Source organism: Pelodiscus sinensis, chromosome 6, assembly GCF_052426305.1.
Source record: "Pelodiscus sinensis isolate ZL-2025 chromosome 6, ASM5242630v1, whole genome shotgun sequence".
Classification (NCBI taxonomy): Eukaryota; Metazoa; Chordata; order Testudines; family Trionychidae; genus Pelodiscus; species Pelodiscus sinensis.
Window position 1 is genome coordinate 10,184,524 of NC_143057.1, and position 16,981 is coordinate 10,201,504.

Consider the following 16,981-nt stretch of genomic DNA (forward strand, 5'->3'; position numbering starts at 1 on the left):
TGACACGGAGGCCGGGAGGGGGCGGCCTCGCGCACACTTACGCGGAGGGAGGGGGGGGTGCGTGGCGCGCGCTGAGCGGCTCCGCACAGAGCGGCGGGGCGGGGCGAGGCAGACGCGCGCCCGAGTGCACGCCCTCCACCGACGACGTCCGACTCCTGCTCTCGAGGCGCGCACGCGCCCTGGCTCCGCGAGGTTGGGTCTGGGTGTGGCGCCGGGGGAGGGGGGGGGAAACGTCTCACCGCAGCGCATGCGCAGAAGCGGCAGCCCCGCCTCTCACCCTCTCGTCGTCCCTCCCTCCCTTCCCTATCCCGGCTCCTCACCCATCCTCGCGTTCCCCTCCCGTGGCACCGCCGCGCCGCTCGCCCCCGCCCGGCCCTCACCGCTTCCTCCTGGCTGTGCCATGGATGGGTGAGTACCTGCCTGGCCCGCGGGGGCGCGCGGCCGGGACTGTGCCGGGGGGGGGGCGAGCCCCGCTCCTCCCCCCCCCCCCGGCCGCTTGGGAGCTGGACGCGGAGCGGCGCGTCCCCTGGGGGGGGGGCTCCCGGTGCCCGGGGGGGGGGCGGGCCGAGGGGGGGGGGGGGCGGATCCAACTTTTCTCCCGCTCGGCCGCGGGCGGAGGCTGAAACTTGGGGCGGGCGGCGCCGCGAGGCCCCTGCGAGCCGGGAGCCTCCCTGCCTCTCCCACAGCGCGGCTGCGGCCCCGCCCGCCCCGGGCCCCTTCCCCCGGGGAAAGCCGCCGCTCCGGACGGGCGACGCTGGGAGGGGCCGGCTGAGGAAATGGCAACAGCGAGGCGCGGAGCCTCCCAGGCTGCGGGCGATTGTGGGAGCGCACGATCGCTCCCCGGAGCCGCGTCCGCGCTCGGCTCGGGCTGGAAAGGGGGTGACCGAGCTACAGCGAGGCGCTCCGCTGTGGAAGGGGCACGTGTGCGCTTTTTTGAGTCCTCTGTTGGAGGATGATGTTGTCTTGATGTAAACAACCGCTGGGGATTCTTTAAATCTCTCACACATGCCGTTTGGATGTGATGCTAGTGCACTGCTGCTGACTTTCTGGAGTTACGTCTGTTTTGAAGTGGCGATAGGACTTGCTGTGTTTTTCCCCCTCCCGCCCAACGACAATGTCCTATGGTCTACCAGTGTTTTTAAAATGGTCCCAGCAACCTGTACTCTGCGAGATGTATCCCAGGGATCGCTCTTTAAATTCCTTCTTGTCACAGGGTTAACATAATTAAACCAATACATGCTGTTTTAAATGCAGTTCTGAATTAAGTGCCAATTTAATACGTTTTTGGAAACTAATTCAGAGATGCAGTTTAAATCTATATCTTCATGCTGGCCATTTTTGTTATATGAAGTACAAAACTTCTAGATTCTGGTATGTTGGACTACAGTCACCACATCACAAAAACACACTGTTGTTGTAAAGATAAGAATTATGTGTCTAAATGAAGCATAACCGGTTCACATTATTATATAAGGTTAGACCACAATTTGTATCTATCCATTTTATAATATTAAAGTAGTATTTAGAGGCTTTGATCCTGCAAACACTTAAAGTATGTTTAACGCTTACGCAGTGAACATTTTTTTTACTTTAGTTGGGCCACTCACATGGCTAATTAAGTACATATATGTATGTTTACAGAATTGATGATCTGTATGCTTTGTTCTTCAACAAATTTTAAAGGGAGGCTATTGATTCAAAACCTAATTGGTTTCAAAAAGAAAATGTTTAGTTTGTGAAAACTCTTTCCACTTGTGAGTTCTCTTGGCAATATTGTTTTTAAACAAATAGGGGAATATGATTACAAACTGGGGAAATCCTTTTGTATAATTGACATTGTTTCCATAATCATATATGTATGTTTTAACAATAGTAGGAAGAAAAATCCTGTAGAAGTCTGACTTTAAGCAGTGGTGTTACTTCCAAGTCCGTCCTATTCCTCAGTCAATTTTAAAATCACATCTGTAAATTTAAAAAAAATCAGTACTTACAGGTAACACTTAAGAATACATAAACAAATTGTGGGACTCTGTATTCACTAACCATTGCTTTTAGGTTTAAGTTAACCTTGTCTGCCATAAAAATGAAGTTTCTCCTGTAAGTAGTTTACATAACTTCAAATATGTTTGAGAGGGAGAGGAGAATGGATGGACAGACACATGAATGGAAGTGATACTAGGTGGTATTATATAACACCTAAAAATACTTCAGTTCTTTTGAGTGACTAGATTTCAGATTGAACAGCATTTTCTGAATGTAAGTAGTGAACAATATATAAACTGTATAGGTTTGAATATTTTTAAATTGTATTTGTGTAACTATTTTGAAGCCACTAATAAAGTGAAAAGATTTTGTTTTGCAGATGATAGCCTTTTATTGTGGCCTTGGAAATAGCTACTAAAACTACATGGTGTGTCACACTAAGTACAATTGGGCTAATTAATGGTGAATTTTTTTGCATGGAAATGAGGCTGTTAAAAACGGAAATTTGTCTCTGGTAAAGGATCTTAAGGTCTTTATGTCCTTAGATTTTCAAAACTGACATGACTTTGTCTAGTTTTTGGGTGCTCATTTGAGACTTGGAGGACACTTTTATTTTTAGTAAGTAACTACTAAGCACTTTGAATATTTAGCCCCTTGAGGGTTTCTCTGGTTAAACAGAATTATACATCCCTAGTTTGTCAGTTAACTGATTACATGTTATGTTTAACTGTTTAAATGAGGGAGGGCAGGCTGGAGCAGCTCTCCCCTACAAATGGGGGGGCTTGTTCCATTGCAGATGGGGGCCTAGGTGAGGGTTGCTCTGAATAGCCCCCTGCCTCAGGTGAGCCCAGTGTGGCCAGGCTATAGCAGCCCCCTTCCTGTGGCAGGCAGTTAGCTGATTAATCGTAACTGGTAAGCTTCACTTGGTAAGGGTGGTGCTTACTGGTTAACCATTCACATCCCTAATTGAAGTCCCAAAATAGGTACAGGTTGAACGTTTCTAGTCTGGCACTTTCAGGATCTGACTGGTGCCAAATGAGAGAATTTGCCAAACCACAGGAGGTTGATATAGTTTAGCAGCATTACCAAAACTTCCACTGCTTACTGGGCTTTTAGAAGACATTTAGGGGTAAATTAGAGCTAAATAACAGCACAGAACATGGAGAGCCAGGATTGGTGGCTAGAAACAAACATTAAGGGACTGCAAGACTTCGTGGGCCACACACATGAAAAGTGGATGTTCGGCTAATTAAAATATATTGGTCCACAGATGATGCAGGACTCGAGAGATTCAACCTGTAGTCACTTATGAAAACTTAAGTCTTAACTCTTCCTTCAAGAAAGGTGTAGTAAAAACTTAAAATTTAAACTTAATTCAATGCTGGCCATGTTTTATTCTTAAATTCTTGAGATTTTATTTCATCGGAGAAAAATCTAAAGGATATAAACCTTCCAAACGATAAATATTTTACAGCTTTTTTGAGAAATAAGTTGTAGTTTATATATTGAATGTATATAAACTGCATACAGCAGGAACTTCATTTTTATGGTATACAAGGTTAATTTAAACCTCAAATCAAGAGTTAGTGAATACAAAGTTATACTAAAACAGGATATTCATACTTTCCTTTACAAAGTTTGGATCTTGAAACTTTGCAACATTGTTCTGTTGAGCAACAGCCAGAAGGAGATAGAGTCCCTCTTTTATTGTCATGTGACAAGATTAAAAGAAAAATACAAACAATCGCATCAGTGATTGCTTTTAGTATAGAAAAAAATCAGAATAGAAAATATGTGCTTTTAAATAAGGTCAGTTTCTTTGGTTACAATGACTACAAGAAGTTTTAGACCAATAAAAATGAACTGAGTAAGAACAGTTATTAGATGATCATTTACAAGATACATCCAGCCAGTTTACTCCAGGGGTCAGTCTCTAGTTACAACTGCTTCCAGCTGACAAGGCTATTGAACTCTGCTACACAGAGTGTTCTAGCCTTAAAGGTGAAATAATCTCTTGCTAACGATAATTCTTAAATCTTCACAGGGCCACAGTTTTGGTTAGATTTGTAATGCTCTTCCGCTTTATTTAACCTGTATTTGCACCAATTTAACTGTTTTTTCTAAACCATTGAGCTTAAATAGTGCAAAATGAGTGTGTAAATAAGACCTACTATGTAAAAAGAGCACCTGTCCCAAGCTCTTGATATTCTTGACAAAATGTGTAATGTTTTTAATATATAACCTTTGTCACTTACTGACAACACACAAGCAACAATATGCATGCAACAAAAAATAATAAACTACCATCACTGTTTCCTCAGCCTCATGCAGCTTCCAGCTTCTGATGGGCCACACAGCATTCCCAGAAGATTAACAAATTCTGACTGTTATGAAACTGCATGGGATCCTAACGAAATTCTCTAACAGTCTTCCTTGATCTCTTACACAATTGGAGCGGTAGCACGGGCACCTCCAGTGATCACAAATGACCATAATCACATAAAATAATGGTCTTCTGTGCATTTATTTTTAACCATATTCTCCTTTGTCAGTTAAATCTATGCCATAATTACATCAGGATATGATAGAGTTGGAGTTAATTGTGTAATGAAAATATAGCGAGAGTACAATATTAGTAGTTCTTACAGTGCACTCTGGATGATTCAACAGTTGCACAATATCTGTATCCTTGGTTTCATTTTTTCTGTGTGACTGAAATGAAACACTGATGATTTTTTCTCAGTAAACTCCTAAGTGACCAGGCATTTGAGCACAGTAGTTGGTGTGTAATTTGAGTGTAGTAGAATTTATAATTTTGAAGGGATAGCCTATTAATTGGAGGTGAACAGTCTCTTAGGGTGTGTCGAGACTACACCTCTCTGTTAACAGAGAGATGTAGATTAGGCACATCGAAATTGCTAATGAAGCAGGGATTTAAATATCCCACGCTTCATTAGCATAAACATGTCCGCCGCTTTTTTCAAAACGGAGATTTTTCAAAAAACGGCAGTCGACACGGATCTGTCGAAAATAAACCCTTTTTCGACAGATCCTGTAAACCTCATTTTTTGAGGAATACAGGATCTGTTGAAAGGGTTTATTTTTGACAGATCCATGTCTAGACTGCCGTTTCTTCGAAAAATCTTAGTTTTGAAAAGTGGCGGCCATGTTTATGCTAATGAAGCATGGGATATTTAAATCCCTGCTTCATTAGCAATTTTGATGTGCTTGATTTGCATCCCTCTGTCGACAGGGATGCAGTCTAGAGGTAGCCTTAGAGCCTTCATCTTATGCTAAGGAAGAAAGAAGATAATAGTTTGAGTATCTGAAAAATATAGCTCATGAAATTGTGCTCAATATACTATTCATAATGGTCTCTTAAAGGAGTGGGTCTGGACATAGTGTCGCACCATCTAAAAGGTCTCCTCTGACATACATCACAGTTAAATGTTTTTAGAGCATAAGCCATTGAGAACTAATAAAACTTTGTTTAAATGCTCACTATTCTGTTTTAGGGGTGGTCTTGTGTTCCGCAAGGTTAATTTTTCCTAACATCTGAAGAAAATGCTTACCTTTTTAAATCTTAACCATGTGAAAGTACAAGTCTGAATTTTTGTGTGTGCAAATAAAACCATTTTTCAACAGAGGTAGCCAGTAGAACAGGATGAAGGTTTTTTTTTTCCTCTTGGTTACAAATGTTAATTGTTTCCTCAAGCTTTTGTTCCAAAAGCTGCTGGAATGAATACTCATCCATAAGTCAATGGTCTAACTGTTGATCTGACTGCTCTGAGGTGAATTTTCTTAATCACAGCCCTACAAGTCACATCAACTTTCTGCCATGCTTATTCATTAAAAGACATGATGCATGCACAATGGAATTTAGACCTGTAAGGGAGGACTCAAATCATCATGGTTCAGCAGCAAATTATAGGAGCAACTGGATCAAAAGAACAAGTGGTGGTGGTTTTTTTTTTTAACTAAGTGTTCACATGGTTGCCCAAGCCTATGATATAAGTAATCCCTAATAGGACCCTACAATTTAACCAAAGCATTTCTGGGTTTTTTTACATGTGCAATGTACACAGTCATGAGAAGGAAAGTGATACAAAACTAGTATTGCATTCAGATATAAGCAGCAAAAGTTGTTGGACTTTCTGGCCTGTTCCCAAACCAGGATCCTTTCTAAGGAGTCATTGATTGGTAATCCCTTCATTGTTTAGAACTCTAATGTGCGTATAGTTGGTGGTCACGTGTAGGATGGTCTTTATGTGGGGGCATAAAATACAGTTCTTCCCCATAAACTTTACCAGGTGATGGTTACTGATAACTGGTTAACTAGAGGCTCGACCAGGCCTACTGTGCTATGAGCAAGGTGAGCCCAACTGGGCCCACTGCGCCATTGCTTCCCAGTTAAGCAGTTAACCAAAATGTTACGTTTAACTGGTTGAATGGAATTTTGCAACACTAGTTTGACTACCCTAATACTCAGGATGTGGGAGAATGATTCATTTCCCCCTTCTGCCTGATGTTTGTACATGAGTGTCTTACTTCAGGTGTGTTGTGACTTACCCCTGGAACTAAAGCCATTCTCTCTCTGGCATAAATTAATGATTTAATTATTTATACAAACCGAGACAGCTTCAACAAGAGAGATTCAGACCCACATTAGAATATTCCACAGTCCAGAAACACAATATCCTCTCAGCTGCAAGTTGAACATGCTAGGGTTTTGTGGATTCCCATATGACACATTATCTGGTGCGCTAACTGTCCCTTTCTTGTGTTCTATCTATTTAAATCTCAATTTTTACACTAATACAAATGAATAGTTTTACTCCAAATTTAGTCTAAGTGAAATATCGATGCCAGATTGTAGTCTAAATGCTCTGTTAAATACTTCCTCCAGTTGCTGGCTTTGTTTATTGCACAGCAGTGGACATGTTTACCACGTGAGGCTGGGAACCAATGGCAGTACTTGATGGTAATCGTAGTTTGTTCTTGATGTATTTTCACCAAGAAGCAAAATTATAGTTTCTTGGGCATATAAGGTTGCAAAGTAAAGTATTAAACTTTTTTATAACTGCCTTTTAAAAAAAATTATGGAAAATAGAAATGTACACTTACTGTGTCAAGGGTTTTTGCAGAAATTGGTATGTTTCAATATGCATCTTAAGCAAATGTGGAAGTGGGTAGGATTTATTTAATACCCACATGGAGAAAGAGGTTCAAAAAGTTTTACTTTGCTCCAAAGTTCCATGTGCATACATATGTACTAGATCTCTTTTTCTTTTAGAAAATTGAGATTTTTAATGTTAATCTTTAACATAAAATAAGCTATTTTAATAACTCCTTATTAAAACTTCCTTATTAAATTAATTAATACAAGCTAGTCCTAAATGTAATAGCTCCATATGGTTACCAAAATTTAAACTAAGACGATGAAACATCAGTGCCTTTTGGGGAGGAGCTGGGGAGAGCACATTTTTAAAAAAATGGGAAAAGTGTGTCCCTTCCCCTTCTCATGCATTTTGAAAAAGGGGGAAAAAATCTGGACTGCAAAATCTGCAAACTGAAAGCATTGGTTTAAATAATAAGGTTCTAGGCTTTACAGTTGCAAGGAAGATTTCTCAAATATAAATAGTACAGGCAGTCCCCGGGTTACGTACAAGATAGGGACTGTAGGTTTGTTCTTAAGTTGAATCTGTATGTAAGTCGGAACTGGCGTCCAGATTCAGACACTGCTGAAACTGACCGCCAGTTCTGACTTACATACAGAATCAACTTAAGAACCCCAGGCGTCCCCAAGTCAGCTGCTGCTGAAACTGATCAGCAGCTGATTCCAGGAAGCCCGGGGCAGAGCAACTCTGCCTGGGGCTTCCTGTAGTCAGCGCTGGTCAGTTTCAGCAGAAGCTGACTTGGGGACGCCTGGGGCAGAGCAGCTGGGGTGCTACTGGACCAACCCAGCAGCACCCCATCTGCTCTGCCCCAGACTTCCTGATTCAGCCGCTGCTGAAACTGACCAGCAGCGGCTGAATCAGGACCTGGGGCAGAGCAGCTGGGGTGCTGCCGGGTTGGTCCAGTAGTGCCCACGGGCGCTGCAGGACCAATTGGCAGCGCCCCAGCTGCTCTGCCCCAGAGTCCAAAACAAAAGCCTGGTCTGCTGGGGGGGGGGGGGGAGCACACTAGCTGCGCCCCCTCCCCCCAGCAGACCAGGGACAGGGGGAGCAGAGCTGCTGCGGCAGCGGGGTGCCGCGCCTCTGAGGCTTTGCTCTGGCAAAGCCTCTGAGGCGCGGGACCCCCCGCGGCTGCGGCTTCAGTCAGGGTGCCTGTGGTCTGCTGGGGACCGTCCCCAGCAGACCACAGGCACCGGGACCCAAGCGGCAGCAGCGGGCGGGTTCCTGCGCTTCTGAGTCTTTGCCAGAGCAAAGCCTCAGAAGCGCGGGAACCCCCGCTGCTGCCGCATGAGACCCGGTGCCTGTGGTCTGCTGGGGACGGTCCCCAGCAGACCACAGGCACCCGGACTGAAGCCGCAGCCGCGGGGGGGTCCCGCGCCTCTGAGGCTTTGCCAGCGCAAAGCCTCAGAGGCGCGGGGAACCGCCGCTGCTGCCGCTTTGACTGAAGCGGCAGCAGCGGCGGTTCCCCGCGCCTCTGAGGCTTTGCGCTGGCAAAGCCTCAGAGGCGCGGGACCCCCCCGCGGCTGCGGCTTCAGTCCGGGTGCCTGTGGTCTGCTGGGGACCGTCCCCAGCAGACCACAGGCACCGGCACCCAAGTGGCAGCAGCAGCGGTTCCCGCGCTTCCGAGGCTTTGCTCTGGCAAAGCCTCAGAAGCGCGGGAACCCGCCCGGTGCCCCTGGTCTGCTGGAGACGGTCTCCAGCAGACCAGGGGCACCGGAGCAGCTTACGAACGGGGCTTTCTCGCCCCGACTTCCGGGGCGAGAAAGCTCCGTTCGTAAGTGCGGATCCGACGTAAGTGCGGATCCGACGTAAGTGCGGATCCGACGTAAGTCGGGGACTGCCTGTATATTGGTCACTTATCGTCTTGAGAATCTAAGTAGCTTGAAACAATGAATTTTAGAGATAGTGACTCTTTTGCCCTCCATTAATTTCATTGGGGTGTTGAGAACTCTAAACCTTACAAATGGTTAATACCAACACTAAGATCTATATGACTAAGGTCAGATTTACTTAGGTACGTAGTTCTGGCTGTGGAAAAATTTGCTTCCCCAGTGCGACTTAGGTTTACTAAATGCCCACTTTTGTCAGGGCTAGATCAATTTAAATATTATTCTGTTGTCCTAGTTACAGCCTCTCGGAGAGATGAGTTACCTTCATGGATGGGAAGAACCCCTTCTGTCAATAGAGGAAGCATCTAAGAAGTGATGTTATGGTGGGCAAGCTGCAGTGGTGTTGCTAAGCTGCTGTAGTGTAAATATACCCAAAAGTATTTTATTTCTACTCCATTGAAGTCATGGGTTCCCAAACAGGGGGTGTGAAGAAATTCCAGGGGGGGCGCGAGGCGAGCCAGACACACACATCCCTGTCAATCCCACCCCAAGTTTTGCTGCTATTTTTTTGGGAGGCCGGGGTGTCTGTGTGAGGGTTTCTCAAAAATCAAAAAGGGCGTGATGCAGAAGAGTTTGGGAACCACTGATTTAAGTGAATGGAACTGGGAATTGGAAGCTATTGCACAGAAGGAAATTCAGAGGAAGGAACAGAAGGAAAGTCATGGTAGTAGTTGAAAAATAGAAGGGAGAATAGAAAGGAAAGACAGATGAGGATAGGGGGTATTGTAATTGTAAGCCTATTTTCCCTATGGAGTGAATCTGGATAAGATGGCACTAAACAAATAGTAACTGGACTTTTTGTTTGTATAATCTTAATATATTGTCTATTCATCTTTATTATGCAAATTTTCCATTGACATCAGTGGGACTGAGAGTGGCATATAGTTGTACATTTATATCCCTGTCCCCAGTGTTATGAACTCTTAGTGATTTTATTGCCACTCTTGCAACACTTTGTGTCTTCTTAAAAGCTTCAGCTCTTGGAGTCATGTGGTTAGGTGAAAATCTCAGTTTGTTTTAAAAATTAATTTCTGGCCCTCATGGTTGCAGACAAAAGCTTAAAAATGTGAATCCTAAAGACTCAAAACCAGAAGGAAAATAACCCACTCCTTCCCCCCTTATTTATCTACTATATATTGAAGATTTGGTTTGTGGATTTATTTGTGAAAAATAGTCATACTTTGCTATTACACAAAATTTGGTATCTGTAGGTAAGTAATCCTGCCACTTTAAATTAGCTGAATGCACTACTTCATACTTTGGGATATGCTGAGTAAAAGCTTTAAATAATTATTATAATTATAATAATTATTTTTGTTTTTCATAAGAAAAGAAGTCATGACTTATGAGTAGAGTTTAGAAAAAATATTTGCTACCAAAATTAAAATCGAGTCGCCTATTCAACTATCATTTTAGTGCAAAGACAATTTTCACAGTTAGGGTATGTCTACACAGCGAAGTGGAGGGCTTATTTCGAAATTGGTAAACCTCATTCCAATGCTTTGTAGACGCTTATTTCAAAATAGGGGGCATCCAGCCCTTTCCAGGGTGCCGTGGTGGCCACTCTGGGCACAACCAAAAAAACCTCCCTGCCCCCCCCCCCCCCCTCCGGGAGTCCTTAAAGGGGTAGACTCTGGCCACAGTCTACCCTGCCAGCCCAGAGCCAGCGGTCACTGCACCTGACCCAGTGGCCTCAGCATGAGCCAGTGGCAGCCAGCCCTCCGCTGCTCCCCAGGACCAATCTGCCAGCTCCCAGGAGCCTGCCAGGGGCCAGAAAAGGCAGGCATCTTCCTGGTTCAATGTGGAGATCAAGGACCTAATTCAGGTTTGGGGGGATGCCTCCAATGTCCATGATCTCCCCACTAGACGGAGGAATGCAACCGTCTACAGGCAGATGGGTACCAGCCTGGCTACCAAAGGCCACATAATGAACCCAGGAGCAGGTTCGCATGAAAATAAAGGAGCTGCAGCAGGCGTATGCCAGGGCCACAGGGGCAGCTCCCAACCAGGGGCAGACCCAGACCCCTGCCCCTGCTTTGATGCCGTGGACTGCATCCTGGGGGGCAGGACAGTCTGTGTCCCCTCAGGTGGTAATCGATCCTGGGGCAGAGCTTGCTCCTCCTCCTGCTTTTTCCTCCCCATACCTCCAGGGATGCTGAGGCCCCCGCACCTGTGGTCCTGGGAGACTGTTGGGCTGGTGAGACCCTCCCAACCCTGAGCTTCTCCTCCCCCATCCTCCCTTTGCTTCCCCCTGCCAGCTCCCTCCTCCCGGGTTTCCCCCTCCCCTTTCCCACCCTCCCTCTTCCCCTCTCGCACCTTCTTTCCCCAGACTCAGCTCAGTTTCATTCTTCCCCCACTGCAGCTTTGCTCAATAAAGAGGCTTTGTTGTAATGAACACGTGTCTTTATTGTATAGTAGGAAGGCGGGTTGGGGGGGTAAGTGGAAGGATGTGAGGGAGGAATGAGGCACAAGCCCCCAGTGGGGCACATCAGAGAGACTGTTACTGCCTGCAGAACGTGCTGCCAGACTCGTAGCAACACGTCCAGGAAAAGCACCAGAGTGCCCAGGATGGCTCCGGCTCTGTGCTGCAGAGTGCTGTGTTGTCCTGAGTGAGGGCAATCAGAGCACTCAGAGGAAAAAAATGCTTTGCTGTCCCTCAGCAAAAAACCTTAGAACCGGCTGTCCAAGGAGGTCCCTTTAAGCACAGATCTCAGATACCTTATGTGGCTGCTGCCTGAGGCTAAGTCCTGACCTGATGCCCTGCCAGAACCGGTTCCGGCCACCCTTAAGTGTGATTCAGCGTCCTATCAGTGTGGACATGCTATTTCGAAATTACAAAAATTGAAATGCATTTTGTGTCTAGACGCGTTGTTTTGAAATAACTTTCGAAATAATGCTGTAGTGTAGACATACCCTTACAAATCACAAACAAATTCAAATTAGTTACGGAAAGAGTAATGGAAGCTTTGCTGTTTCAAATGTACTAAGTATGGTAATTCAATAAAATGAATAATATTTGAAGTTAAAATCCTACAAATTTAAAACAGTTCTTTTACTTCCTTTTTGCCAGTACATTAATAAATTCTGTTACATATATTTAATTTCTTGAACTTTCTTGTAAGTAATCTATATAAAATGACCTTACTGGGTCAATGACAGGCCTCATCTAGTTTTCAATATTTTGGGGGCCTGACAACTTTTTTGGCTGCTTGGAGTTGGAAATGCTGAAACCATAATTTAAAAGTGTAATTCTTTCTACGGAATGAGTTTGATACTCCTAACCTAGCATTTGGTGAAGCAAGTAAAGGAAGGAAAGGGCAGATGTAATTAAGATCCTTTTGATTGATAAACTTTTATGACATTTTCCTGGATGTGGGAGAGAATGCTGTTTAAAGTATAACTTTTGTCGTTTCTATAAAATTCACATACATAAGCTCAGTTTTGAAAAACTGGAAATTTGGGCTACTAAATAGACTTGATCCATACCTATAGTTCCAGGGGAAGAGGAGAGAAACATTATTGCCTAGTATTCTTTTTAGGTCTGTTGTTGTTGTTGAGAAATTATATCTAAAATGAAAAAGTACATAATTGTATATGTCTTTTCTACAGTGACTGAGAGGAATTACTATCACTTGCTGTTGATCCCACCATCTAAAACTTTGCTTTATTCATACTGTACATAGATTACCCAGTTTCCATTGTGCAAACTAAATATCACAATTCATCACATTCTTTCTTTTATAATTTATAACAGTGTTTTTCTTTCTTTCTTTAACCTTATTTATCACTGCCTTTGCAATAACTTGCTCTCTAACTTTTTTCATTTCTCTCTTCATTTTTTTTCATACAGTGTTGTTACAGATCTTATAGCAGTCGGTTTAAAGGTAGGAATCTTTTTCTGTCCTTCCATATGCACTTGTTACCCTCTTTATTTATAGCACATTTTATTTCTTGCCGATACCATATTGATGTTTGTGTAAATCATGTTTTATTGTGCTGTTTCATTAATGTTCCTGTATCTTTATTTCAGCCTTTAATATTTTTTTAAAAAACTGAGTGTTCAGCTGTCACTCTCCTGTCTCTTAGAAGGCTATATGAGTTTTGTTGCCCAAACTTTAAAAAGTTTATTTACTGTAAGTAGAATTTAGTGTTACAAATAGATATTTTTTATGAAGAGCAGCAGTAGCTTTGTACTCAGGACTAGGGACACAAATACCAAATTATAATTGGGACAAGGACGCGTGTGTTCATTATTCATCTGAGAATCTAGTTCTGAATCCCACTTTACATTTGATTTTGTGCATGCTGTATTAAGAAACTGGAGTCAAACAATTGTATTTAAAAATGCCAAATGTATTGTTAACATTACTTAACTCTAAGCATTACCACAAAAGAAATATCAGCCTTTTTGTACTAGGCACTATACATCTAATAGACTTGCATGTACATTTTATTGTTATTGACTTGTTATACATTTATAAAAATTCGTATGTAGAGAGACGTGACTAAAATTAAGACTTCCTCACAGACTGTCAGGGCTCGTCTAGACTACACTGAAGTTTCAAAAGTTTCAAAAGTAAACTTTCCTGTGGAATTTGCATAGATTCTTCTGATGCGGTTTTTTCAGCAATCCCCCCCCGTTTTTTCCCGAAAAGCTGCTTTTCGAAAAGGGGGGAGCAGGCTGCTGGAAAAAACACGCATCCCGGATACTTCCACTTTTGATTGGAAGAAGATATGCAAATTCCCGTGGAATTTGTGTATCCTCTTTCGAAACTTCAGCGTGGTCTAGACAAGCCCTCAATGTTTAAAGTCCAGTTTGTGTATCTAGGACTGGATATTTTGGTGCATAAATATTTTTAGGCTTTTGTACAGTTATTTTGAAGGATTGTGGGTGCACTTCTATACCATAGATCAGTTGGGGATAGTGTATGAATCTGGTATTGAAACAAAATACTTAAATTTGGTAATGGTGGAGTACTATTCTAGTTGATCAGCTCTGCAAAGAAATCTCATGAATAAAAACTAGACAAATGGGCGAGGAAATAAGTTGGATTAGATAATATCCTCCCTCAGAATTTTGGAAGAAAACACTGATGAGCATTGATATTAATGTTTCTATCAGCAGAAAGGGGACTCTTTTCCTATGGAATGTTTTCTAATCATCTTTCTTCCTTCCTTCTAAAATACTGTCGTCCTCCCTTTCTCCTGGAAAAAGCATGAGGAAAAATCAGTTTGATTTTTAGTAAGCAGATTTAATGAGTTAAAGGTTCAAATAAGTTTCTGTATAAATAAATTGTTCATAACCATGAATGCAGCAGGCTCACTGAGCACAGTATAAATTCAGATAATGCCAAGACAAACTGTCATGATATTCTCATCTTTTTCATATAGAGCTTCAAATGGAAACCTTGCCTATAGGTCTTGCCATCTTATTAGTTTCAGGTGCTATTGAGGGAATCCATATAGATAAGTGTCTTAGCCTTTAAGCTAAACATAATTGGCTATTAATCTCAGAGGGATAGCCCTGTTAGTCTTAACTTAAAGAAAACTTAAAGAACATTGGTCCTGTAGTACCTTAGAGATTAGCCAAAAATATATATAGATAGTATCATGAGCTTTCATGGGCACAAACCACTTCTTCAGATGACAGAAGTAGGTTGTGCCCACGAAAGCACATGATACTATCTATATATTTTTTGGTTGGTCTCTAAGGTGCTGTGGACCATTGTTATTTTATAGTTGACTGATTCTCTTTTCATTGTTTAAGAATTAAAAGTAATTTTTTAGTATCATGCGTTAGGTGCGTGTATAAATAATTCTTTCAGTTTCAGTTATCCACATTAATTGTGTATAGTTTGATTCTATTGTATAGTTACACAGAGAACCAGAAAGCAGAGTTTTGCTGGGCATGTGTAGATTTTTTGTGTGTACTTCTATTGTAATAATACAGTGCATTAGTAGCGGTACAAAATCTTGCTTATTTCATATTAATGGTTTGTACATACTTTCTTAAGCACTTTGAGGAACAGTGAATACAAAGAAAAAAAATGTAAGTAGGTAAATTGACTCTTGTATAGTAAAATAACTCCAAGTAGAGGGTATTGTTCTCAACATTTGTTAAAATGTCCATAAAATTATCTCTAGAAGATATTATCTAGTTTTTTGGTATTCTAGCTTCCACAGACTTGTGTAAGTGTTGAAGACTCTACCTACGTGATCACACCATATTACTGTTTTCAAGCCCCTTAAATCCATTGATAACTTTTATTTTTCAAGTTGAGAGGAATCACATTAAAGTGTACCCAGTGCCTGCAAGATGGAGGCTTTTACCAGCAATACCATCAAAAGCACATGTGCCAATGGGTGAGGGGATAAGATGTACATGACTACCACCTCTTCCTCATTTCCTTTTGATTGCATGACAACCATTGAAATGCCCCTGCTGCTTCTCTTCAGTGTGTCAGCTTTCATAGTTGTCTATATAGCTAGCTAATAATTTATAGTTCAGTTAGTCATTTTACTAATTCCTGGGAGAGAGATTATTAAAAAGTCCCTAGGGTTTAAACACTATTCAGAATCCAGGGCACTGTTCTGAGCAGCCTTGGGAAGAGTTGGCTGATCTGCTTGAAGAACAAATTGCTCCTTTTTTACCTTCTTCCCCACCAGGACTAAAAAGGAAGCAATGCAGCCCATATCTGAATTGGACTGATTGAGAAGTGATTATTCCCCTTTATTCGGCTCTGGGAGGCCGCATCTGGAATATTGTGTCCAGTTCTGGGCCCCCTACTATAGAAAGGATGTGGACGCATTGGAGAGAGTCCAGTGGAGGGCAACAAAATAAGGGGGCTGGAGCGTATGACCTCTGAGGAGAGGCTGAGGGAATTGAGTTTGTTTAGTCTGCAGAAGAGAAGAGTGAGGGGGGATTTGATAGCAGCCTTCAACTTCCTGAAGGGAGGTTCCAAAGAGGATGGAGAAAGGCTGTTCACAGTAGTGACAGATGGCAGAACAAGGAGCACTGGTCTCAAGTTACAGTGGGGAGGTCTAGGTTGGATATTAGAAAAACTATTTCATTAAGAGGGTGGTGAAGCACTGGAATGGGTTACCTAGAGAGGTGGTGGAATCTCCATCCTTAGAGGTTTTTAAGTCTGGGTTTGACAAAGCCCTGGCTGGGTTGATTTAGTTGGGATTGGCTCTGCCTTGGGTAGGGGGCTGGACTTGATGACCTCCTGAGGTCTCTTCCAGCTCTGACTCTGTGACAAAGATACAGGGACTCTGATTCATTCTGTAGACCTTCTCCAACCACTTCTCTCGAAGCTCAAGGGAGCAAAAAATGTCACACTTTATCACCTTTATCAAAGTCAGAGTATTCCAGACACTATGACTGTTGAAAAATCTTCGAAGTTCTCTGGTATTGGTTCCAGACCCCACACATCTAATCATTCTCTGGTATTGTTTGAAGTCACACCATAAATGCAGTCTGTCGTCCTCTCTGTCAAGGCCAGTGTCCGTCAAGGCCAGTGTCTGTGTTGGATCCTTCTGTGTTGGATCCTTCTTCCTCTCCTCATTCTGTTTCTGCACTGTTGGCACAGATACTCTTCCTGAGGGGCTTCAGTTATGCAGGCTTTTTTGTTAGAAGGGATCTCCTTTGGTTTTCTTACCTGACTTTTCTGCTTGCTCCAGCAGTACAACCAAATGCCATTAACACTCTGTAGCTATTATGGCTCCATCAATACACTCCATTCACACCAGCACTGTCAGCACACTCATGGATTATGTTGGAACCAATCACAGGGCTGGTACCTTTGACATGCTCTGTAGCTAGCCTGACTCCCCAGCACCATCAGTGCACATGGCACTCTTGATTTAGTCTGTGGATTAACTTGTACCATTAGTGCTGATGACTCTGTCTTTTGACCGTCCCAACCATTGCCTGCT

The 16,981-nt window shown here is 43.0% G+C and overlaps 1 protein-coding gene across 4 annotated transcripts in view; it reads left to right on the forward strand.

Moving 5' to 3' along the window:
- Window positions 1-250: 250 nt before the first annotated feature.
- PTBP3 (polypyrimidine tract binding protein 3) overlaps window positions 251-16,981 on the forward strand; it is a 106,563-nt gene continuing 89,832 nt past the window's right edge. The window contains exons 1-2 of one of the 4 annotated variants that reach the window (XM_075931422.2): window positions 278-408; window positions 12,897-12,930. Coding sequence is in view for 1 of the 4 variants with exons in the window: in XM_075931419.2 (XP_075787534.1) it covers window positions 401-408; window positions 12,897-12,930 (42 nt within the window). In the remaining 3 variants the exon portion in view is untranslated. Of the gene's footprint in view, window positions 409-12,896; window positions 12,931-16,981 lie in introns of all 4 variants that reach the window. The other 3 variants (XM_075931419.2, XM_075931420.2, XM_075931423.2) reach the window with 3 other exon arrangements.